General features: G+C 41.1%; 1 protein-coding gene across 1 annotated transcript in view; it reads left to right on the top strand.

The window, feature by feature from the left end:
- Positions 1-22,618, top strand: part of LOC132867410 (V-type proton ATPase subunit C 1-A) — a 37,723-nt gene extending 15,105 nt beyond the window's left edge. Inside the window, exons 3-13 of the mRNA XM_060900306.1 lie at positions 2,885-2,952; positions 8,904-8,989; positions 9,096-9,190; positions 9,348-9,439; positions 11,357-11,455; positions 11,563-11,631; positions 12,891-12,983; positions 13,313-13,406; positions 15,709-15,806; positions 19,431-19,557; positions 21,613-22,618. Of these exons, the coding sequence (XP_060756289.1) occupies positions 2,885-2,952; positions 8,904-8,989; positions 9,096-9,190; positions 9,348-9,439; positions 11,357-11,455; positions 11,563-11,631; positions 12,891-12,983; positions 13,313-13,406; positions 15,709-15,806; positions 19,431-19,557; positions 21,613-21,711 (1,020 nt within the window). The 3' untranslated portion in view covers positions 21,712-22,618. The remainder of the gene's footprint in view (positions 1-2,884; positions 2,953-8,903; positions 8,990-9,095; positions 9,191-9,347; positions 9,440-11,356; positions 11,456-11,562; positions 11,632-12,890; positions 12,984-13,312; positions 13,407-15,708; positions 15,807-19,430; positions 19,558-21,612) is intronic.
- Positions 22,619-26,651: the final 4,033 nt, after the last annotated feature.

Genomic DNA, 26,651 nt, shown 5'->3' with positions numbered 1-26,651 from the left:
AGAGAATCTACTGTTGGCCTTGTCTCTTAATGAGACCATCCCAGGAATGGATTATTTGGTCAAAGCTGAATTTTGGAGATTTGGCCAACTTTTACAGGGCATACAAAGGTATGAGAAAAGCAAGGAACACTTAAGTTAATGTGCACAATTATTTACTTGGCAGAGTCAGAGTAGAACATGGCACAATTCACACAGAAATGGGTCTGTCTCAGAACTGGGTACTGCGGGGGTAGCCCACTAAATATACTCACAGTCAGTAAACTATACGGTTTTGAATGGTGATGTTGGTTTTAATTTGAAATAAAATGATGAAAGAAATAATACAGATAAAACTAAATCTTTGATGTGAATATTCAGAATTTGGCAAAAATTCTGCAAATTTGTGGAAAAATGGCGGCTTGATCTGGGACATGATAAACGGTTGGCTACATCACATTCCCTTAAAAAGGTTGTAGTCCACTGAAAAGTCTACAGTTATCACTAATTGTATTTTAAGTTGTAACTTTATACACCTAAGGATTGGTGCGCTTACAGAATAATCATAACCGTAATAAAACATCATGCAAAATATCTGATCACCGTTGTAACTCCATTTTTCGCAGACCCAAAACCAATACGATCGTGTGTTTTGATCTAAACGGAAAGCCTCAGGGTCAAGGTCACGACCTCACCGAAAGTAGTAACTTAAAATCACTACGCCATATAAAAATTTAGTTATAAATCTGCGATTTTGTTTTTTAAATCGAAAGCTGAAAGTTAGGTATAGAATATGTTTCTTACAGAATATGTTGCGATGGTAGCTGGTCTTGTATGAATTTCTGAGCTATAAAATGAGTTGTGGTCTATTTTTTACCGTAGCGTGTTATTTGTGTGCGGGGAAGGACACACATTAACAATTTGCATGTGTAGAATGGAATTTTCCACTCCAACAGTTAGAAGTTGATCGTGCTTCCATTTGCGATCTTTCTGTTATGCAAGTGATCTGTTCAGATGTTATCACTGAAAAAGTGAGTTTTGACAGTTTTATTTTGTTTTAGTCTTGCAGTATAAGGCAATAGAATGTTTCTTTTTCATCTTACTTTCATATTTCGTAGTGTTTGCGTATTTTTGGCCAATATTTTGCAACCATGGTCAATTTAGATCGAACTTTTGATAGAATCTACAGCCAGTCATTTTGCCCTGCCCCTGCCTCGCGCTCCGTCCGGTGGGGTAGTGATGTCCCGTTGCTCGCGCGCCGCAGCAGAGACCCGCGCGACCTTCAGCCGGTACAGTCGCTGTTCTTTTACCAGCGCCGTTATTCTCATCTTTCCGGTGTGTTCTTGATTTTTCCATTGTGTCCTGTTTCGCCATATCAAGACCCAAAATGGTATTGTATTATTCATATTTAAGTGAATAATCAATTCAGTCATCATAACTTGGCATTTTTAACCCAAGCAATCAAAAAGAGGAAATTTTTTCAATGTTTTCAAAAAATTTTACAAAAACATTTGAATCGTAATAAAAAAAGAATTCCACAGTGGAGGCCAGATAAAGCAAGACGCTATCTTTATTCTTATTAAACATGATAAAAGAAACATTGAGTGTTCGGTAAATGCAAAAAAAATAGTAAAATTAGAAAATGTATTTTTTGACCATATTGTCCCAAATGAGAGACCGGTTTCTGAGACAGACCCTGTTAGATTTCTTCACCTTTTGCCCTCAGCCTCAGCCAGAGCGATTACACCATCTCGAGATCAGTCCCCCCATGTCACCCAGAGCCGCTCTGGGGTGAGTCGCGAAAAAAGACAGGAACCCCATGAGTTCACAATCTTTATTCACAAGTCCCCAAAGAGGCAAGAAAATACAGGGGATTTTATGTGTGTGTGTTATCTGTGTGGAGGAGGTGACATCACTGCAGCTGTGTGTGTGAGTATGACATCAGCTGTGTGTGTGTGTGTGTGGGGGGGGTGCAGACTTGCGTGCGAGTGAGGAGACCTTGGTCTGGGCAGGTCAAATTATCTCCATCAATAATAAGCAGAATGTTCTTATGATATGATAGCAATGTGCAGACAGATATCAAAGGCCATTTCTTACGCACAGCTTTAGGTCAGCGATAGCACAGGGCAATATGTTCTGATAGAATGTTCAAAAAGATATCAATATTACATCTCGAGCAATATGTCATTACGACAGTACTATGTCTAGCTGAGACAGAAGGTCACAGACTAAATCCTTTACAATTAAGAATAAATCCTTACAATTTACAAAGGAATAAATCTTTTACAGACCCACATAACAAATTGACTCATGACAAATAACAAATAATTGAAAAATTGTATTACGTAGACCTAAAACTGAGCTTCCCCTATTTCAAAGCCCACCAGCCGCCACTGATCTACATGCATTTATTATTGGTGTTGTCGAATAACGCTGACTTTGCACATCTTTACACACTTTAAGCCTAGGTCACAACCGGACGTACGATTTTTTGGCTGTGCGATTTTTGGCGTTTCCCAAATCGCTGCGTTTTTTTTGTTCGTGGAGAAAGACGCACGTTGGCCGTAAGTTTGTCTTGCAACCTGAAAAAAACGTAAGCGCCTGTAGAGTTTGTTTGACATGACAAAGAACCTCTGCGGCCAGTCTACGACTCGAAAATCAGCACGTCACACGCGTACGGCCGGTTGTGACCTAGGCTTTAGGATGAAAAGTATGCGTTCCTCTTTGCCGCATAGCAGCAGTTTGTACCCCTTTACCCTTTATCAGTTTGTTTATGCCCGATGAGGTGAGAACAGAAGCGGCGCCGTGTGAATCTCTGACTGATCAAACACAGGCTGGCTGTGTTTTCTTTGCTCCATCATGCTGCTTCCTGATCAAAGCCCGTGTCTCTTTCTTCGTTCCCCTGCAGGTCGGGACGTTAGATGTTTTAGTCGGACTCTCCGACGAGCTGGCCAAGTTGGACTCTTTTGTGGAGAGGTATGGGGTTTTTCTCTCTCTCTCTCTCTCTCCTCTTCACTCTTCAGGAAAACTTTTCAGTGCAAATCATCACTCTGGCCTCACACTTTGATCTGAACAAACTTTTCCAGTCTCGCCCAGGTTATTTCAATTTGTATTGTGTGAAATTTTCCGTTTGCGATGATGTGATTAGTTCGGACAGGCTCTGAGTTCAGGGTTCGAGTCGGAGGACTTTAATCTTTCCTGCTTTTTTAGCATGCTGAGGAATCTCACTCAGCAGTGTGATGCTCGCTGTGCCTGGCTAAAATGAACCATTAGCAGTTCAGTGACTCATTACTGCCTCTTTCCTCAATCATGTTTAAAACTCATGACTTGTGCCTCAGACGTCGTTACAAGGTTCTAATTATAAACATCTGGAAGCATTAAAAGCTCAAAATTCACAGACGAGTCTCCTGGACACCGTCTCTCCCCCCCGTCCTCCCTCCCTTTTCAGTGTGCCGGTTGAGAGACTCAGACCCTCACAAGCTGCATTAAGAAGCTACTTTGGAAGTAAATTGCTTTTTAATAAATGAGCTTTCTATCTGTCTCTGGCCAGTATGAGGATATGGTATGAATATTGTGGTAAATTGTCACAATCCATGTTTCTTAGCATCTGATTTGTATCTTTAGTCATATTAACAAATAAATAATTTGACTATATTGACTGACTATATTGCAAATTCAATACTATATCCGTTACGCTCTAACGCAAAATGTATTCAGAAGAGACAGATACGACAGAAATCATACCAAAGTTTTAGCCGGTTTTCTAACACAGAATAAAGTCCTTTGATTCGAACCCTGAACTCGTAGCCTGTCCGACCTAATCGCATCATCGCAAACACAAAATTTCACCGAATACAAACTGAAATGGCCTGGAGTATATAGAGACTGGAGAAGTTTGTTCAGATCAAAGTTTGAGGCCAGAGTGATGCTATTTTCCAGCAGCAAAACACATATATAATAATTAAGTTATTCCACAAAATCGAGTCGTACATGAGCTGACAGCCGACGAAGCACGTAGCACCGAGTTGGCTATAAGCCATGTACGACAAGATTGAGTGGAATAACTGCTTTATTCTATCCACATTCACTAGAGGCGGCACGGGGGTGTAGTGGTTAGCGCTGTCGCCTCACAGCAAGAAGGTCCGGGTTCGAGCCCCGTGGCCGGCGAGGGCCTTTCTGTGCGGAGTTTGCATGTTCTCCCCGTGTCCGTGTGGGTTTCCTCCGGGTGCTCCGGTTTCCCCCACAGTCCAAAGACATGCAGGTTAGGTTAACTGGTGACTCTAAATTGACCGTAGGTGTGAATGTGAGTGTGAATGGATGTCTGTGTCTATGTATCAGCCCTGTGATGACCTGGCGACTTGTCCAGGGTGTACCCCGCCTTTCGCCCGTAGTCAGCTGGGATAGGCTCCGGCTTGCCTGCGACCCTGTAGAACAGGATAAAGCAGCTAGAGATAATGAGACGAGAGATGAGACATTCACTAGATTTTGAGAAACAGAGTATTTTATTTTTTGAAAATTCGATAAATAAAAACTTCATACAAAACATCAGACAAAATCATTTCTGCTTAGGCAGACTTCTTAAAAACCTATCGACGGCTGCACAAATTGACTTGAGTGTTGCTTTTTTGTACAAAGTGCCGTCTTGCTGTCGTGCAGCGGTACAGAACAGCTTTAGACATTTAATTCTTCCTTGCACATTTCAGTTCTGTCATTTTCAAACTACTTTGAGCTTTTTTACGAGTCTAAAAAAATTCAACAAATTTTAGAGCTTAAAGATGAAGAATGTAAACAAACCGGCGAAATGACGAGCAGTTTGTGAAACGTGATGATTCTTGAAAAATGTAAAAAAAAAAAAAGATGCGTTCTTACCATCGAATACTTTTTTATTCTGCATGTTCTTGCCCTTTTTTGTGGTTTTTGTTTTCGAGTAGTTGTTATTTCGTCCTCGGTTGGTTTAGCAACACGTGCCGCCATTTTGTTTTTCTGTTCTCACGGTATATGAGCTGATATCCTAGTCACAGAGCAGCCAATCAGAGTGTGCGATTGCTCATATCCAGTGAATGTGGATAGAATAATCCTAGATATTTATGCGCTCCTGAATTCCTATGGAATCCATGAGCAATCAGACCCACACCATTAAACACAACTTTTTCCTCTTTATTTAACTACACAGAGTTATACCACGGCTTTGTAGCATTCTTGAATCTGATAAACTGCAAGGTTTATAATTATGTGCTTATTCTTATTTTAGTGACAAGCGCTTTTTTTTCTTTCTTTTATTAACTTTAAGTGAGAAGGACTGACTGTGTCTTTAATGAGCCGCTTTAACGTAAGTGTTTTGTGAACGTTCACTGCCAGCATGAAGCGTAACTATAAACGGATAAAATGTAGCATTGGCAAATTATGACGTGTTCCTGTACAGCTATGGGAAAAAATAGAGGCCGCTTTTAATATAAAAATAATAATACGGGGATGAGAGTTTTCCGCTTTTCGGCGGATTTCCGCTTTTTCTGAGTAAAAATCGACCTTTTTATATTATGCCAAATCCGTTGAGAATTTTTTTTTCATTTATTGAGGGGGGTTGGGGTATGTTCCTTCGTGATACTCAAGCGTAATTCATTCCTACAACGATGTTACATGTTTACATTTTCCCCATCTTTAGTCTCGCTAAGTCTCGTGGTAGAATACGCGTTATCTACAATGTAATTGGCCAAAACATCGATGGGGAGAGCATGATAGCCAATCATAACAGTTCTTACAAAAGAGAGGACTGACGGGGGCATCGTGGCTCAGGTGGTTAAGGCGCCATACCATGAATGCGGGCGACCCGGGTTCGATTCCGGCCCGAGGTCATTTCCCGATCCCTTCCCGTCTCTCCCGCTCATTTCCTGTCTCTACACTGTCCTATCCAATAAAGGTGCAAAAAGCCCCCAAAAAAATCTTTAAAAAAAAAAAGAGAGGACTGACAAGCTTTTGTCTTTGGCCAAAAAGCTGAAGAAGTCATCGAAATGATCAAATGAAAATGAGAAGTGACTGTGAACTATAAATAATTGTATAAAGTGTACATAGACATTATCCCATAAACTTAGCATTCGTTTGATTTAATACATTGAACATGTATACGATAGTCAGTAAATCTGAATTAATGCTGACAGTTTTGAAAACGTAAATATTTCAAAAGACTTTTTGAAGAAATCCTATGCAACTAATGAGGACATAGGGAGAAAAGGTCAGTCACCCTAAGAAATTTTATTTAATATGAACATTTTGATAATTAATAGAACTTAAGTTTAATGTGAATTCAGTTTGTCGTTTTCGTTGCTCATGAATTATAACCATACCCTTGAATGTAGAATGTGATTTTTATTTTGAATTCAAACAATACTCCTATTGATTTGAAACATATTTTCATGTCAATATATAAAAAAGACAACAGATGATTTTTTTTTTTAATCTACTACAGCTCAGATTGCAGGAAAAGTGGTTTGTAAGGCCTTATTTTTCAAAATTTTCCTGGGGGGGGATATCCCTCCCAGACCCCCCATTGGCTTCGGGCGCCCTCGCATACCTTTATCTTGTTTTCTGCTTTTTTGATGACCACCCACTCTCATCCTTGAATAATAGTCACCAACTGTATTTCTAGGTGTTTGCTGAGATGTTTGTGTGGTTGCGAGGGTGAACCAACTGTGTAAAAGCAGCAACCCACCCACTGTCCAAATAATAGACAATGCTTTCATTGCTTCAGAGTTTCTGATGTATACATCTGAACAGTGATTATAAACCATTTCCTTATAGTCCTGAGCAGGGGCGTAGCACCAAATTCTGGGCCCTATGCACAAGCAGTGGCCATGCCCCCCCCCCCAAAAAAAAAAAAAAAACTCAGCAGTTAACAATGCTGAAAGTATCTAACAACAAGGGCGTACTACCAGTCCAGTCAGTTATGTAGCCACACATTAATCTAACAACTCTTAAATGAGTAAAAAAAAAAACTAATCACACAATACTTCACTGAATCTTTGTTTTATTTGCAGAATGATTAAAAGTTGTAACAGTAAATGCTACCAAAGGTCACCAAACATAATAGGCCTGCATGAAAATTGAGCACCTTTGCATTGGGCTGAAGAGAACAGATTTTTATCTCATCTCATTATCTGTAGCCGCTTTATCCTGTTCTACAGGGTCGCAGGCAAGCTGGAGCCTATCCCAGCTGACTACGGGCGAAAGGCGGGGTACACCCTGGACAAGTCACCAGGTCATCACAGGGCTGACACACAGACACAGACAACCATTCACACTCACATTCACACCTACGCTCAATTTAGAGTCACCAGTTAACCTAACCTGCATGTCTTTGGACTGTGTGGGAAACCGGAGCACCCGAAGGAAACCCACGCGGACACGGGGAGAACATGCAAACTCCCCACAGAAAGGCCCTCGCCGGCCACGGGGCTCGAACCCGGACCTCCTTGCTGTGAGGCGACAGCGCTAACCACTACACCACCGTGCCGCCCCCAGATTTTTATCAAGTAGCTTATTTATTACATTAAAAAAAAATGCCATTTCCAGATTTCTACATTAACAAAATACTTCCTTTAGAATGAAAGGTAAACAAAACTTGACTCTCTTGTCATTTTTCATTTTAAAAAGGGGAAAAAGAAAACAGGCTTCCACAAAGTGCTAAACACTGGAATTTATACCCCAGCTATTAGCCTAATTACAGTATGTTATGGCCCAATAATAAATCTCATCTCATTATCTGTAGCCGCTTTATCCTGTTCTACAGGGTCGCAGGCAAGCTGGAGCCTATCCCAGCTGACTACGGGCGAAAGGCGGGGTACACCCTGGACAAGTCGCCAGGTCATCACAGGGCTGACACATAGACACAGACAACCATTCACACTCACATTCACACCTACGCTCAATTTAGAGTCACCAGTTAACCTAACCTGCATGTCTTTGGACTGTGGGGGAAACCGGAGCACCCGGAGGAAACCCACGCGGACACGGGGAGAACATGCAAACTCCACACAGAAAGGCCCTTGCCGGCCATGGGGCTCGAACCCGGGCCTTCTTGCTGTGAGGCGACAGCGCTAACCACTACACCACTGTGCCGCCCCAATAATAAATATTAATTTAATTTTAGATTAGTATACTATTGCAATGTAAACAAAAAAGGCATCATGTCATTTCTAATTTTGTGTTGTGCAGTTTTTAACACTGACAATGACGGTGGTATTGAAGCATTTATAACCACGGGTGTTCATTTAATGTAGGCTATTTGCTTTCACATTTGGGCTCGCCTTTCTTGGGAAAGAAGTTTGTGAGCAGTTGCTTTCCCTCATTTCTTTTCTTGTCTCTTTCCCGCCTCTCTTTTCGTTTCTGAAAACCGAATTTTGTTTTCCTGTGCATCATCTTCCATAGCACAGATAGCCTACGATGGGCAGTGCTGCTTCAGCAGAATGAACACTACGTTAAATGCGCCTAGTTAAAAAGCCTGCTGAAAGCGGACTAAACCATTTCGTGCCTGTCCCCAGACACTATATGTAGGCTAGCTAGGGGACACAATTCAATCCATTAATCAAACGATTTATTTACCCAAAACATTACATTTACATTAGTTAGCAATGTATATTGTGATCTTTTAAATGGTATTGATATTTAAAGGAAAATAAAATTACAGACTCCTCAAGGGCCCTCCCCCCCACTTGGGGCCCTGGTAACTCAGTCCCCCTTTTCCCCCCATTACGACGCCACTGGAAATGAGGGGGAAAATTGGGAACAATCCCATTTAAAAAAAAAAAAAAAGCTTTATTTCCACTGTTTTTACCAAATTCTTAGTTTGTCTTTGAAGCTCTCACGAAAGTGTGTTTTCTGAAGCCAGGACAGGATGGTAACAAGGTGTGATGTGTGTTTGACGCGGTTCGCAGTGTGGTGAAGAAGGTAGCGCAGTACATGGCCGACGTCCTCGAGGACAGCCGGGATAAAGTTCAAGAGAACCTGCTGGCAAACGGAGGTGAGCCAAGCACTCGCATCTCTGTCATCTCTACATAGAAACTCTGAACCATTGGCTTTTTTTCTGAGCTTTTCTGAGTTTTCTTCTTCTTGTTTGTGTTAATTAGTGGATCTGATCACCTACATCACAAGGTTCCAGTGGGACATGGCGAAATACCCCATAAAGCAATCTTTAAAGAACATTTCAGAAATCATATCTAAGGCAAGTCCAGATGAACGTATTACAGGTAACGATGACGCTCATGATCACGGTCCTGTAGAGGGATGATTTGGGGTTTGCCGAGTGCATGCTTGAACACTTCAGCCATGTCACGTGAATGCTGGATAATAAAGTTTTTGTCTCCCTCTGCTGTTAACAGCAAATCACACAGATTGATAACGATTTAAAGGCTCGAGCTTCAGCCTACAACAACCTGAAGGGAAACCTGCAGAACCTGGAGAGGAAGAACGCGTGAGTGAAGAACACTAGCGTGACTAAACTCTTACTGACTGTATTTAAATACATTCGGTTTAAGTTAAGGAGGAATTTTTTACATGGACAAAACAGTCAAAAAGTGATTTTAAAGCTGTGCTTCACACCAGATTTACCAAAGTTTCCAAAATGGGGTATTGTGAAGGTACCATAAATGGAAGAATAATACACAATTCTACACAGAGTGCAAAAGTTTGTACCCCTCATTGTTTTTAAATACTCTAATTGTACAAGTTAGCAACTGGGAAGCTGGGAAATTATAGCAGCAAGTTATCAGATGTGCAAAAAGAAAGACGCACTACACAACATAAAACAGAATTTAGAGAAAATAAAATCCCAAGAATGCACAATATACAGGTGAAAATGTAACGATTATATTTAACAACTTTATTCATCACATGTACACTTGTGAAATTCCTCTCTGCATTTAAACCATCTGAAGCAATGAGTGCACACACATACCCAGAGCAGTGGGCAGCCATGCTAACAGCGCCCAGAGAGCAGTTGGGGGTGAAGTGCCTCGCTCAAGGGCACCTCAGCCTAAGGCCACCCCATGTTAACCTAACCACATGTCTTTGGACTGTAAGGGAAACCCACACAGACGGGGAGAACGTGCAAACTCCACACAGAAAGGCCCTCATCAGGCGCTGGGCTCGAACCCAGAACCTTCTTGCTGTGAGGCGACAGTGCTAACCACTACACCGCTGTCCCCCTGGAGAGCTACATGCCACAGTCTGGCTGTCAGATTGTGTGCCATCACATTATTATCAAAACAAAGAAGAGTGATAATGTATGTATGTGCTTTGCACGTGTGAATATGCATTAATTGTGCTAAAAACAAGAACTGTGATCAATGAAGATAAAAACTGTGCAAAAGTGGCAGTACTGAACAATAGATGGATGAATGAATAAATAAATAATGGTGCAAAGTGACTAACGGCAGTAAACAGATAATCTCTGACGGTGTAATAGTTACAGGAGAAACAGGGTTATAAACAGGATTATTATAGCCACATTCACTGGATATGAGCAATCACGCGCTGTGATTGGCTACTCTACTACTAGGCTATCAAGATTCAAAGATTTTTGTCAATTCACTATATATCCAGGACATATAGGAGGATCAAAATGCCATTTCTCCCTCACCTTACTTACTTGTAAAATCAGATAAAAATATTTTTATATTAAAGAAAAAAATATATATATATACACTCTAAAATCAATGTCCAAAATAGCAGTAGTGCAAATACAGTACAATAATAATATCAGCTCATATACCATGAGTAGAGAAAAACAAAATGGCGGAGCGTGTTGCTGAACCAACTGAGGATGAAATAAAAACTCTACTCGAAAACAAAACCACAAAAAATACCAAAAAAAAGCAACAAAATAATGGAATAAAAGTATTTGATGGTAAGAACGCTTTTTTTTTCCAAGAATTATGATAGCATTTTTCACAGATTGCTGCTGTCATTTCGTCGGTTTGTTTACATTCTAAGCAGAAATGATTTTGTCGTATGTTTTGTACAAAAGATTTTATTTATCGGATTTGCAAAAAGACTTGGTGGGGTGGAGAGACACGGCAAAATAGTCAAAGTCTTCAGTATTTTTAATCAACACATGCATTCGTTTTGACCAATATGTATATTTGTGCATTTTTGATAGTTTATTTTCATAGTCTCTCTATGCCCAAGAGCATCTTGTAATTTTACACAGGTTAAGCATTAACAATAGATTGAAATTCTAAAAAAAATTATTTATTTTAACCAATCAAAGCTGTAGACGTCACTCACTTTTCCATCTCGATACAAATTCGTGCAGTGGATTGAAGCTACATGTTTTCAAAATGAATTTTGATGTTCAGACTGCGTTCTAACGTATAACCCACGTCCTCAGAGGGAGCCTGCTGACCCGCAGCCTGGCCGATATCGTAAAGAAAGAGGACTTTGTGCTCGACTCAGAGTACCTCATCACTCTGTTGGTGGTGGTACCAAAGTAAGTGAAGCATGTTTGGATATATATTTTTATCTTTTGACAGCTCTCAGAATTTCCCAGAAGTCCCGTTCTGTAAAAACTAACAGTTGATACGACTCTCTCTTCAGGATAAATTACGCAGACTGGCAGAAGACGTACGAGACCCTGGCGGAAATGGTGGTGCCGCGGTCCACACAGTAAGCTCGGCTTCTTTCTGAACCACGAGCCAGGTTAATTCATGGAAAAATCTAAAAGTTCAGAAGCTGCCGTGTGTCGTGTGAGGAAATAATACTGACAGCACAACATTAGGATGGATTCTGTTGATTTATCAAGGTAAACAGTATGTATAAAGAAGTGCCTGCTGGATTAATGCAACTGGTCAACAAAGTATCGGGGTTTTTTTCTTGAAGCATAGAATTTGGTGAGGCTTACAGTCTGGATTGATTTATAGTCTGGATGTTAGGAGAAATGGGTTAAACTTGAAGCTAGACAGCCTTTCGATTTCCTAAAATCAGTGAAATTTAGTTCTCTCTGAAATTTGTTCATTGTGATATGTTTGTGTAATATCTAAAAAAACCCCAAGCATTTAAACATTTAATTTGAGGGGATTAAAGCAATAATGTGCATGAAATCGCTCGCTTCGCGCAGTCAAACAGACCGAGGAAGACCAGTGTGCGCATGCGCAGGTTTACCTTCATCATCTTCTTTTGGGTTTTACAGCAGCTGGCATCCACAGTGTTGCATTACTGCCATCTACAGGTTTACCTTTGAGCGTGCACTGACAGTTCCATCATTCTGTCACTAAACAAACAGCCGATCACACCGAGGTGCTCGCTGAGCGCCAATATTTATTAGTTTGGTCCTGCGTTTCCTTTCCTTCGTATAGAACATAACGTCTTTTCTTCTCGCTTTCCGTTACTGTTGTCGGTCTTTCACGTTTCATTCGCACACTCACTCACGTCCTCCATTTTTCTCTCCTGTTTCAAATTTGTATCCCACAATGCCTTGCGCGAACAGGGAAAGCCCACCATGTGATATATGACGTAGTATCTTGTATTGCATCATGGTGAAGCAGGAAAAAATGGCAGAGAATTTAGGGCCATGTGACCTTAAATTCATTAATTATTTTATTTTTAAAAAACTAATAAAATTGGAAGCCTGTGATTCGAATTCAGTAGCTTTCAGTCCACTAAACAGAAATAATCGTGTGTCAGGGAAAATTCTTTTTATGACTGAAACTTAAAATTTTTTAAAGGGTTTTAAATACCTTTCAACTATGAAGTGAAGGGAAAAGAATTCTGAACAGACTCAGATGTTTCTAAATGTTCTTTTGAGGTGCCAATAATTTTGCCATGTATAATATTTGTGGAAGAAAATTTTAGCAGGTTAGCTGTTTCTTCAGTTGCTTTAAGTGTCAGGACCTGCTAGACTAACTCTGAGCTTGGTTTCTCTCCAGTTTGCTGTTTGAGGATCAGGACAGCGGGCTGTTCAGCGTCACACTGTTCCGCAAAGCCATCGACGACTTCAGGCACAAAGCCAGAGAGAACAAGTACAGCGCAGATTTCATATTTATTACTGAAATATGATTGGTCAGATGATGCTGATTAATTTTCTTTAACAGCAGAGCTGTGATAGTACTGCCAGCTATGATTCAAGTGATATTGATGTGCTAATAATGTTATCGTTTCTGAAGTAACTTCTCATTCACAGGGAGGAGAATGACAAACAGTCTAATGCTAATAATAATAATAATAATAAAAAAGTGACCTTGAGTGTCAAAGGTTCCAGAGTGGTGGTAATTATTATTGCACTGTTAGTAGATATTTGTTAGTTTTGCATCTTCATAACATCTTACTGGGAGGTTTTTACTGTTTGCAGATTCGTAGTACGAGATTTCCAGTACAACGAGGAGGAAATGAAGGCAGATAAAGAGGAGATGACAAGGCTCTCTACCGATAAGAAGAAGCAGTTTGTATGGATCAGTTTCAGCTTTTCCTAACAAGTGCTTTCTAATAATACGCTGGACTCGGCTCATCCTAATTTACCAGGCTGAAAGTGTTGTTCGCTAAGATCTTATAATTAGGACTGTCGAAGTTAACGCGATTAAAATGTGTTAAAAACACGTTATTGAAAATTCCTTTAAATGCCACTGTGTTGTGTTTTTTTTTTTTTTGACGCATGATTAAGACATGCACGTTCTGTCCCCTCGTACATAGTTTGGGAAATCAGGAAGTGACGTAGTGAGTTGGCGCAAGTCGTGATAAAGTGCACTCGTACAGAATCAACTTATATTGTTGCATTCTGACCGTTTACATAAAATGTGTGCATTTTTATATGCTTTTGATCCAGGGTTCTCAACCTTTTCTGCTTCGAGGCCCACCTTTTCATACTTGTAACGAGTCGGGGCCCATTAAAAAAGATCCCCAATTATTTTGGCTCATCTATTCTATTAGAATCTAATAATCTATTGTAAAGTGTATTAATGGAATTAATACAGATGGGAGCCCAGGAATTAAATAAATGCAATGAAAACAAACTCTTTTTAATTGTAGGTATTGTATTTAAAACTGTATGGATGTGCCAGATGCGAACATAAAACCATGCATGCAGAGCATTCTCAGTCAAAAGGGATTAATGATCCAAAAGTGGAGTCCGGTCGATTAACACAAGAACTTATTGCCATGTTTGTGTCCAGCAAACAAGCAAGTTATTAAAACCAAGAAGTCAATCTAGAAACCACTCAGTGGGATTAGATCCTTACACGCTGACAAAGAAGGATTTTTCCTAGGAGTTTGAAAATGATCCATCCGTTGAGTTCCTTGACATCTCAGACTACCTGGTCCTGCAGACATCGTTTTATACGGACACATAGATGAAAACCTGGAAGAGCATAGAGGCGTACAACTTTTTATATGCGGCTGAGTTAAAGATCTGGGGATCAGGACACTACAAGATAGACAGCGGTAGACGGATCTAAGTGCAGGAAGAGTGTTTATTAGCAGGCGTGATATTTACAAAAGCAAAACATAAAGCAGAATATTTAAACGGTGTTATAAACATGGCGAGAAACAAACGTGACCGTGATAATGATAATACTTCGCAAAGCCTCTGTGAAAACAGCGGCCGTATCTGTGCGTGCTGATCGCGCTTAAATGAGTATCAGGTGTTTCCCATAATGACTGGGTCCCAAGCGTGCGCACAACACGCTCTGTGAGGCTCAAGCGCACAAAAGCGCGACAGTCAAGTGTTCACCTACTGTGACCATAACTTTTAGCTCACGTGTATATCGCCACCAAAATGCCTCATTTTCATCGATAACCCATTGCAAAGCATCGTGAGCTGTAGTGTGACCATAGCTTAATGAGGCGGATGTGACGTCGGATGCAACCCAGCAATTGTATCCGACTACGAGTGAAAAATTAACTTCAACTTGGAAAAAAAAATTTCACGGCCCGTTTTTGATGGTCTGAGAGGGGAGAAAAGAAGACGTGTTAAGGTCGAGGTGTGTGTAAGCGTGCAGGCTGCACACTGGAGTGAGAGAGTTTGTTTTATTCTGAGAAATTTGTGAATTATAAATGCAGTTTTTGCTCATGAATGTATTATATATTTACCAGTGAGTTATTCTGCGTTATTAGAAAACATCTTTATGAGCTGGGTGGCTTAACAAATGGATTTATTTGGGTTTCGTACCTTTTTGTTTTCTTTATTTACAGATTGCCACTACTGTTGTCCAGAGTCCACATCACCGAGTTTGTTTAGTTTAGTTTATTTTGAGGCTGGAAGTTAAGAACTAAAGGAAAATACCGTAATGTTTTGTTCACACTGAATTGTGTTAAGCCCTCAAAATTATAAAGTTAACGCCCCCTTTTTAAAAAATGTTTTTTAAATTATTTTTTAAATGCGGTGGAGGAATAAAATACCCACAAAAATAATTTTTTCTGTGTCCGCTCTTATCCTTCCTGACCTGACCACGTACATTTGCATAAAGCAAGCATATCTGCCCACTCCCCAAAACTAGAAAAATATCCCTTTAAGGTACATTTAGAACGGAGAAAAAATGTGATTAATTTGCAATTAATCACAAATTAACTATGGACAATAGTGTGGTTAATCGTGATTAAATATTTTAATCGATTGACAGCCCTAGTTATAATATTTGAGTGTAGTATATTATAATATGAGTTGGTGGATTGTCAAGCCTTTAGTTACTAGTCGTCCTAAAACAGTGATGGTTATTAGCATGTGGTTATTAACACCGTGTTTGGTGTTTGCAGGGTCCTCTGGTGCGATGGCTGAAAGTGAACTTCAGTGAAGCCTTCATCGCGTGGATCCACATCAAGGCTCTGAGGGTGTTTGTTGAGTCTGTGTTAAGGTATATTGATAGAAAAGTCTGCGTTATTCCATAACTCTTCTTCTCCATACAAGTGTAGGTTTGGACTGGAGCTACAGGGCTACAGTAGTTAACTACAACCCCGATTCCAAAAAAGTTGGGACAAAGTACAAATTGTAAATAAAAACGGAATGCAATAATTTACAAATCTCAAAAACTGATATTGTATTCACAATAGAACATAGACAACATATCAGATGTCGAAAGTGAGACATTTTGAAATTTCATGCCAAATATTGGCTCATTTGAAATTTCATGACAGCAGCACATCTCAAAAAAGTTGGGACAGGGGCAATAAGAGGCTGGAAAAGTTAAAGGTACAAAAAAGGAAGAGCTGGAGGACCAAATTGCAACTCATTAGGTCAATTGGCAATAGGTCATTAACATGACTGGGTATAAAAAGAGCATCTTGGAGTGGCAGCAGCTCTCAGAAGTAAAGATGGGAAGAGGATCACCAATCCCCCTAATTCTGTGCTGACAAATAGTGCAGCAATATCAGAAAGGAGTTCGACAGTGTAAAATTGCAAAGAGTTTGAACATATCATCATCTCCAGTGCATAATATCATCAAAAGATTCAGAGGATCTGGAAGAATCTCTGTGCGTAAGGGTCAAGGCTGGAAAACCATACTTGGGTGCCCGTGATCTTCAGGCCCTTAGAGGGCACTGCATCACATACAGGCATGCTTCTGTATTGGAAATCACAAAATGGGCTCAGGAATATTTCCAGAGAACATTATCTGTGAACACAATTCACCGTGCCACCCGCCGTCACCAGCTAAAACTCTATAGCTCAAAGAAGAAGCCGTATCTAAACATGATCCAGAAGCGCAGACGTCTTCTCTGGGCCAAGGCTCATTTAAAATGGACTGTGGCAAAGTGGAAAACCTGTTCTGTGGTCAGACGAATCAAAATTTGAAGTTCTTTATGGAAATCAGGGACGCCGCGTCATTCGGACTAAAGAGGAGAAGGACGACCCAAGTTGTCATCAGCACTCAGTTCAGAAGCCTGCATCTCTGATGGTATGGGGTTGCATTAGTGCGTGTGGCATGGGCAGCTTACACATCTGGAAAGACCCCATCAATGCTGAAAGGTATATCCAGGTTCTAGAGCAATATATGCTCCCATCCAGACGACGTCTCTTTCAGGGAAGACCTTGCATTTTCCAACATGACAATGCCAAACCACATACTGCATCAATTACAGCATCATGGCTGCGTAGAAGAAGGGTCCGGGTACTGAACTGGCCAGCCTGCAGTCCAGATCTTTCACCCATAGAAAACATTTGGCGCATCATAAAACGGAAGATACGACAAAAAAGACCTAAGACAGTTGAGCAACTAGAATCCTACATTAGACAAGAATGGGTTAACATTCCTATCCCTAAACTTGAGCAACTTGTCTCCTCAGTCCCCAGACGTTTACAGACTGTTGTAAAGAGAAAAGGGGATGTCTCACAGTGGTAAACATGGCCTTGTCCCAACTTTTTTGAGATGTGTTGTTGTCATGAAATTTAAAGTCACCTAATTTTTCTCTTTAAATGATACATTTTCTCACTTTAAACATTTGATATGTCATCTATAAAATATGAATTTTGAAACTTCCACATCATTGCATTCCATTTTTATTTACAATTTGTACTTTGTCCCAACTTTTTTGGAATCAGGGTTGTAGTAAGCAAGCTACATTTAAAGCCATTCATTTAAATAATCAGTTTTCTCAAACAAGGTTTAATTTAGTAGTTTCGAGTCCTGCTCAGTGACACTGGTCCAGTGAGAACTCAGACAGAGACGCTAACTAGCTTATGTGATTTCTGACACTGTATAATACATTCCTTTCAATTCCCAGACTCGGGTAGGAGACGTTTCCCAAAGACTGAATAATGGAAGTGATTTGGATGATGATGATGATGATGATATTTCTTTTAAATGGCCCATTCATTCATCTTCAGTCAGCGCTCTATGCGGGTCAGGGTTGTGGTGGATATGAAGTCTACTTAACTTCAACTAAAAGCAGATATGCAGACCCTTTATTTTTAAATAAATTTCTGAGTGGATAGTATCTCCATCCTTGACTCTTGTATGCTGCATAAATGGGAATTTAAAAAATATATTTTTGAGAGTTAAAATCGACCGCAAAGTTGGCATTTGAGCTGCCCCGCTGAGCCAGCCAGCCCTGAGTGCGTGACGTCACAGCGGTAACCGGTTTTAAGGCCGAGGCCTTTTACAGCTATAGACCAAAGTCATATAAATAAAAATATCTGGTGAAAGTAAGAAATCCCGTTACCGACTTGCTCAACTAAGACTGATTTGACTTCATTGATTGTGGGTTGACTCTCATTAAAACAGGATGGGTGTTATAACTTATGCAACATCCATGTACATGCACGCATTTTCACTGATAAAACGTAAAAGGCTAATTAAATAATCAGATGAACTGAGACAATCACATTCTGAAGCAAATTAAATAATCTTATACCGCTAACTTAAACACACAATACAAGTTACATGTATTAATCTAAATGCAGGTAAACAACGTGTTGTTTTTGTTGTTTTGTATCCAAATGAGAGTCGGAGCTTACCCGTCTGTGTTCTCGCTTCTTGAAGGCCGATCTTGTGGCCGATTTGTTTTGAAACAATCTGACTTTCAGTTGTTCGTTCAGTTCTCCGTTCATTCGCTTCTTCCACGTAAGGACGAGATGGCAGCAATATCCAGCAGAGAAATCAGACGGCTGCTCCACTCATTCTCCATTTTCTCCATACTGAGTACTCCGCCATTACTGCTCGGCTCAGGCAATTACTAAAACCCAGGACAGGACGGGACGTCACCAGTTTTAGCAACAGCTGCGGGGAGGTCACTGTCCGAGCGAGAATATGTCCTGTTCCGTCCCAGGTTTTAGCAACAACCCTCGGCTCACACTCCGGGAGAACTGGTGCAACTGAACTTACCTTCCTTTTCTTATAGTTTTCTTTTCCTTTAATTGTTGGTACTGCACCCTCTTTCAATACAGGCTTATAGCCAACGCTCCTCAACAGATCAGAGGTCTCGTACGAGTCTTCAGTAAAATGTGCAGAGCAGAGGAGAGACCACTTCGTAGGCGCCCAATGTGCCCGTGAACTTCTCGCAAAACACATCCAAATCTTTGCAGTTTGAACATTCTTGGGCCATGAATGCAACGTAAATCCACCTTCTGTCGTGTTGCTGCACCCGCCAGCAACACACTTACGTGGCATGGTGATAAATTAGCTCAAAATGGAGGATCGGAGTTGCAGTCAGCTCTGTGTTTTAGTATAGCGGAAATGGCGAGGAGACCGATAGACTTCCTGCTGTGACGTTACGGACGTCAAGGTCATTCACTCAGACCGCTACCTATATGAATCACTTTAATCATAAAAATTATTTTATTAGATTCATTGTTAATGCTTAAAACTATTCCTGTGCCATTCTTGAGGTCTCAAGGCATTTATAAACGAAAGTGAGGCCATGGCTCTGTGTATATGCTTCAAATTAAGGGAGGAACTTCGGACATCATACACGCATGCAATTGCGTTAATTGAAAAAACTGTTTGTGTGCTGTGTGTTAACGGTGCTCATCCTCACCTGTGCAGGTACGGCTTACCTGTGAATTTCCAGGCCATGCTGCTGCAGCCGAATAAGAAGAACATGAAGAGGCTGAGGGAAGTGCTGTATGAGCTCTATAAGCATTTGGACAGCAGTGCTGCTGCGATTATTGATGTAAGTGGACCAAGATTCAGTGTAACACACACAGAGCGGCCACAGCTTAAAGTACATATTCTGGACCAATTTCTTTTTTTTTTTAATATGAAAGTATGTCCCTTTACACACTCATCCAGAGGGGTAATTTTGCACAAAGCCATCTGTCTACAGCAGAAAAAAATAAAATAAAATGCATCTGGAAAAATCCCAAGGGAGTCTGGAGCCAGATTCATGACGTTACCTGCGGAAGCGCCAGCAGGCTGCGAGAGCTTTGCAGAGTTTCAGTGCACAGCCTGTGTAGACCAAGCGCTCCCATTTCTCTCTCATTGTCCGGTCTTTTGGGAAACGATGAGTACTAATCCCATCAAGATTGGTGTTGCTACACCCTCCTACGATACATCTATTAACCGTTTTAATAATTACGTGATAACGTTGAAGAAATTTGCAGAAAACCACCAGGTTGTTTTCTCATAAACAAACCAGCGCTGACGTAGGATTCAGAAGGAGGCATCCCGCACGCGACGTCATGAAAATCAACGTTTGCTGGGAAATCCAAACGCCAAGTTTTTTCAGAGGCGGACCAATTCGCCTCAAATGGCTTGATTTCAACTGAATTTTTCTGGTATTGTGCAAGGTAAAAAAATTGCAGAGAATGCAGAATGTTACAGATATTTTACCAAAGTTTAATATAAAATCGGAGAGTTACATCAATCTTGCTCCTGAATTTACCCGTGATATGCACTTTAAGGGTTTCTTATTTCCGTTCATTCTGAATGGGTGTGGCGTGAGACTGGAGTTTCCCCTGAAGAGAAGCATCTATTTCATGATTTAGTTATACAGAATAAAGCAAAATTAACGATATGGTCCGATCTCCCTTAAATGACATAGTTGAGTTTGTGCAAACGTTTGCACATGCTGACTTTATGCTTATGGGAAGCCATGACCTAATGGTTAAAGAAGCAGCTTTGGGACTAAAAGGTTGCTGGTTTGATTCCCTGGACCAGCAGGAATGGCTGAAATTAAGATGATTACATCAATAAGACATTTATTGCAAGTTGTATAAATTGTGGAGAACCAAATGTTTTACTGACCTTAAATTATAGATACTATTTTAAACACTATTTACTGGTAGGTAACAATTATAGTGGGTTTTTTTCTTTTGCACTTGCACAATCTGAAGTGGTGAACCACCAACATGAAGTCTCCATTGTTAAAATGTCTAACTAAACAGAAGCCTTTATTTATTACACGTACACTCAAGCACAGACTTAAGCACACAGTGAAATTCCTCCTCTGCACTTAACCCATCTGAAGCAGTGAAAAAACCACACACGCACCCAAAGCAGTGGGTGGTTATGCTACAGCGCCCAGGGAGCAGTTGGGAGGTAGGTGCCTTGCTCAAGGGCACTTCAGCCCAACCTCAGGCCATGGCTGCCCCCTGTTGACCTAACTGCAAGTCTTTAAACTGTGGGGGAAACCAGAGCACCCGGAGAACACGCAAACTCCACACAGATAGGCCCCCGTCGGTCGCTGGGCTCGAACCCAGAACCTTCTTGCTGTGAGACGACAGTGCTAACCAGTACACCACTGCCACCCTGAAAAAAAGAAACCTAACTGTGGTATAATGATGATGAACCTGTTTTATCCATCCATTCTCGAAACCGCTTATCTGTCAGGGTCATGGGGAAGCTGGCATCAATCCCAGGTTGCCAATCTGTCACAGAGATCAACAAACATGCATCGACACTCACGTTCACACCTATAGGCAATTTCGAGTAGCCAGTTGACCTAATCCACATGTCTTTGGACTGTGGAGGAAACCCACACAGGCACAGGGAGAACATGCAACCTCCACACGGAAAGACCTCAGTCGGCCATGAGATTCAAACCCAGACCCTTCTTGCTTTGAGGCGACAGTGCTAACCACTAAAACGCTGTGCCGCCCTCCGACCTGTATTAGTTTTTGAAAAATGAAAAATTTAAAATACCTTTTGAATTCAGATAGAAAGGCAGAAATCAGTAATCATGATTTTTTTTTTTTTAAAGAATTTCTGTTTTCTTTGCTTTCTCTAGCAATCTACAATGGACATTCCCGGGCTGAATCTGAGCCAGCAGGAGTATTACCCCTACGTCTACTACAAAATCGACTGCAACATGCTCGACTTCAAATAATCCACAAAAATAATCCAGCACTGTGCGTCAGCACATCCCACAGCTCTGTTGTTCATTCCTAGTGAAGAAGTGTGAGATGATGTTTCATTGAGTTGCTATATTTATCCTTCCACCCCTCCCTCCCTCTCTCTCTCTCTCCCTCCCTCTCTCTCTCTCTCTCTCTCTCTCTCTCGTGTTCATTCCTGTTCTGAGATCCTCTTTGCTCAGTTGCTCACTCCGGAGTGTGTGACCACCTTCCCCATCGTGTTTACAGGATTTTTTTTTTAAACTAATATCTCTCTGTATTTATAAGTGAATGGATCAGATCTGTATCTATATATTAAAAAATAAGCAATTGTGTGTTTTAATATGATTCCATTGTAGGTTAGTGCTTTGTGTTTTGTTCCTTTTCAGAGTCACTAATGGATATTTTGTTGTGTGAGGACGCTGGTGTCTTTACCGTCTCTGTAGCAGTAGTTCCACACTGAGGAATGAACTGTGTTACAAATGATACAATACTGGACAGTGTGTTGTGTACAAGTATATGTGAAATATCTTGTGTTCTAGCCCTTGCATTTGTGCGTTAATTTTAAACTCGTTAGCACTTTGAACACCACTTTACCAGCAGACTGGAATAGAATTGTATTTAGTGTTAAAATACCCAACAAACGCATGGATTTTTATTTTATTTTAAATCTAATGAAAAAAAGAAGTGACCAAGTCCAGTTTGGGTTAACTGTTGGCCACGTGTTGATTAATTTCCTATAACAGCATGGTTCTGGCAATAATGCAAATTGTAAAGTTTATATTAACATGTTGGTTCTGATATGGTATCGTTGCTATAGTAACAGCTCATTTACAAGGACTTGTATGTTGGTACTCCTTATAAGCCTAATAATGAACAGATTAAACTATTTAACAAGGAAAATCATTGATATTATCATCATCAGTTCAATTTATATCGCGCCTTTCTCACACCCAAGGTCGCTTTACAATTGGGGGGGGGCAGGGTGTAATTCCAATGGCGTCGCTACCACAGTCCCACCAGGTGCACGAAGATAAATCCCACACTGCATGACGCCGCCGGGGAACATCACTCGGAACACCACGCCATGGGTCCACAAAGCGAGCACAAAAGCATTGCCACACACAGTGCCGGTATGTCCCAAACCACCTGCACTGCCAAAGTGATGCCGCCAGGCAACATCGCTCAGAACACCGCACCAAGCACAAAAGCACTGCCGCACAGAGAGCTGGACAACCCTGATGTTAAAAGAGCAACGAGCTCACTGCAGTCCATAGTGAGGAGCACAGGCATCACCCATGGTGCACCACAACCAGCGGACAAAACACGCAAACAAAAAACAAGCATCAAACTACACGAACACACAAAGAAAAAAAACAAAAGCTATGGTGAGAAGCGGCAGCCAAAATGCGCACGCCGTACTCAGGGCCGCGTTAACCCTTGCTGAGGCCCTGGGCAGACACACCCCCGGGGCCCCACCCCCGCCTGTTGTCAACTGCGCTCAGCAAATTCACCCCCTCAGACGTGCCTGTCTAACTAGACACAGAAACTTAAATAATGACAGTGGCACAATTAGAAATACTATTGAACGATAAAACTTTATATCCATCAACACCTATTTAATCGAGAAAAAGCAATGGTGAAATAGGCAATTGCATGGTGAAAAAATCCATCAGAAATCACGGTTAACAAGTCTGGTTAACTAAAGTTTAGCCTCAAGAAGCCTTTGAATGAGTGAGTCAGTGAACAACATGTCAAGAACATAACCTAGGCCTACAACAGTTTCTTCAGTATTCAGAACAAGAACATTCATTTGGTATATAACCGTTCGTTTTCATTTTGGAATCCAGGCGACTTTTAACTTGTGAAAACAAAGAGCGATAACAAAGAAAGAAAAATATCTTGCTTCTCAGAAATAAATCTCAAAATGTTAGGCTATGTGAAACATTTCATCCTTTCACACACGTAATGTCCCAAACAGCAGTGGCACACAGCTTTGCGCATTCAGTTTGACAGCCATGGGTCAACTTACAAGGGCACTTTCCTACTTTTCTGGAAAGTGAAGTCTCATCTCATCTCATTATCTCTAGCCGCTTTATCCTTCTACAGGGTCGCAGGCAAGCTGGAGCCTATCCCAGCTGACTACGGGCGAAAGGCGGGGTACACCCTGGACAAGTTGCCAGGTCATCACAGGGCTGACACATAGACACAGACAACCATTCACACTCACATTCACACCTACGGTCAATTTAGAGTCACCAGTTAACCTAACCTGCATGTCTTTGGACTGTGGGGGAAACCGGAGCACCCGGAGGAAACCCACACGGACACGGGGAGAACATGCAAACTCCACACAGAAAGGCCCTCGCCGGCCCCGGGGCTCGAACCCAGGACCTTCTTGCTGTCTCGCTGTGAGGCAACAGCGCTAACCACTGCACCACCGTGCCGCCTGGAAAGTGAAGTCATTAATTAAATCATTGAACTCAAGCTGGCGTAGCGTGTGAAGACATGGTGGACAGTGATCATATTGACAGTGACGGGTGATTTATATGACGGGACAAGGTGGGCTTCCTTACGGGTCGTGAAATGCGTCAAAAATGTTATCAATATGATCAAAACTTCTGAAAATATCATTTCATATTTTCCGATCTCGCTACCTCCGAGGCCCCCTAGTGGCTGAGGCCCTGGGCAGCTGCCCATGAAGCCCATTAGGATAACGCGTCCTTGGCCGTACTCTCAAACGGAAAAGTTTGTGAATTTTTCTGACAGATGTTTGCTTAACGTTTATGGAAGGAGTCTCCAGTGTCAGTTTTAGGATTCCCGTATCAGAAAAGCCTTTAGGACGGCATGCTTTCCGGTTTCTCTGTAATTTGATAAGCATTGGCAAAAAGAAAGGTTAGTGGGGGAAAGGCTGTTTATAGCTGCTATAATATCAGTAATAGCTGGAACTAACCTGTTGTGCACGTTAATGCAAAAAGTATCGCAAATACAAGGTGTTTTAAAAAAAAAATTGATATTGAGATGTAAATGTCCCAGAAACTACATAGTCTAGGGCCAGGGGTGCCCACAATATTTTGATTCGCGAGCTACTTTTAAAATGACCATGTTAATATGATCTACTCGGACTAGGTTGTTACCACTACTAGGCCTACTATAACTACTGCTACTACTAGGCCTACTACTACTACTAATAATAATAATAACAACAATAATGACACTTGTTTTGATTTATAAACATTCATATGCAATTTGTTTAATAATATGCAAACATGCATGCAAAAAGGTGACTGAAATTTACATTCAAATTATGTTAAATGCATAAGCTTTGTACTCCTAAACGTATTTTTGTTCAAATCACTGTTAACTTTTATAAACCGCAAACTACTAATATGTAAACATGAAACAAGCCCACTGTAAAAAAAAAAGGGCTATGTTTAGAAAAAAAAGTTAAATGCATTCAGACAGGCATTGTAAACCCCAAAACATTTTTGTTCACATCAATTGACTTTTGTATAGCCTGCTAGACAGAGATTTGACATTTATAACAATTTTATATAAAAACATTTTTCCTTCTTTTATATTTTTTTCCTTCTTTCTTCTCTTTTTTTTTTTTTTACCGTGGAACTTAGCAACAGCACAACATTAATGCATAGCATACTGATGTAGGCCCTAAATCAGATCTTAATCCGATGATGATCGGCACTGGAGGGAGTCAGAGAGGGCTGCATAGTCCGGACAGTAGCTGCTGGTAGCGAGCCTCAAGCAGGCCTCGAGATGATCGTCGGACATACTGGAGCGGTATTTGGACTTAATGATCTTCATATGCGAAAAGGCCGACTCGCACAAATAAGTGGAGCCGAACAATGCGGTTAAGGAGGTGGCACATTGCCGCATGTTCGGGTACTTCGCCTCCGTGAGTAAATTCCAAAACGGCCCATGCGCCCTGGACTTCAACTCGATGTCAGACTGCAGCATCAGCATCTCGTCTTGCACGGCAGACGTGTTCAGCTGAAACAGTGCCGCAACTTTTGAGGCGAGGGAATCCACCTCAGTATCTTCCCCAGGGGCGTCGTAGTGGAGGGAAAAGGGGGACTGAGTTACCAGGGCCCCACACTCTAAAAAATAAAGGTGCTTCAGTGGTTCTTCAAATCTCTGGATGGTTCCATGGAGAGTCAAAACTCTGTGATGAACCATTACATTATGCGAAAGGTTCTTCACATTGGAAATGGTTATTCAGAGCCTGGCATTCTCTTACCATTTGCTGGTCAATGCACATAGGCTATGTTTACACAAATCTGTCTTCACTGCTCAAACAAATGGTTTAAATGGTTCTTTAAAGAACTGTTGCATGAACGGTTCTTTGAAGCCCTGAAAAAGGTTCTTCTATGGCATCGCCCTAAAGAACCGGTACTGGCCCCATTATTTTTTAGAGTGCAAGTGGGGGGAGGGCCCTTGAGGAGTCTGTAATTTTATTTTCCTTTAAATATCAATACCATTTAAAGATCACAATATATGTTGCTGACTAATGTAAATGTAATGTTTTGGGTAAATAAATCGTTTGATTAATGGATTGAATTGTTTGTCCTAGCCTACATATAGTGTCTGGGGACAGGCCCCCCCACCTTTTGCACGAAATGGTTTAGTCCGCTTTCACCGGGCTTTTTTAACTAAGCGCATTTAACGTAGCGTTCATTCTGCTGAAGCAGCGCTGCGCGTTGTAGGCTATCTGTGCTATGGAAGATGATGCACAAGAAAACAAATTCCGGTTTTTAGAAACGAAAAGAGAGGCAGGAAAGAGACAAGAAAAGAAATGAGGGAACGCAACTGCTCAAAACTTCTTTCCCAAGAAAGGCGAGCCCAAGTGTGAAAGCAAATAGCCTACAGTAAATGAACACCCGCAGTTATAAATGCTTCAATACCACCGTGATTGTCAGTG

Source organism: Neoarius graeffei, chromosome 19, assembly GCF_027579695.1.
Source record: "Neoarius graeffei isolate fNeoGra1 chromosome 19, fNeoGra1.pri, whole genome shotgun sequence".
NCBI classification, from domain to species: Eukaryota; Metazoa; Chordata; class Actinopteri; order Siluriformes; family Ariidae; genus Neoarius; species Neoarius graeffei.
The sequence above is the reverse complement of the archived record's forward strand: the minus strand, read 5'-3'. Positions and strand labels throughout refer to the sequence as shown.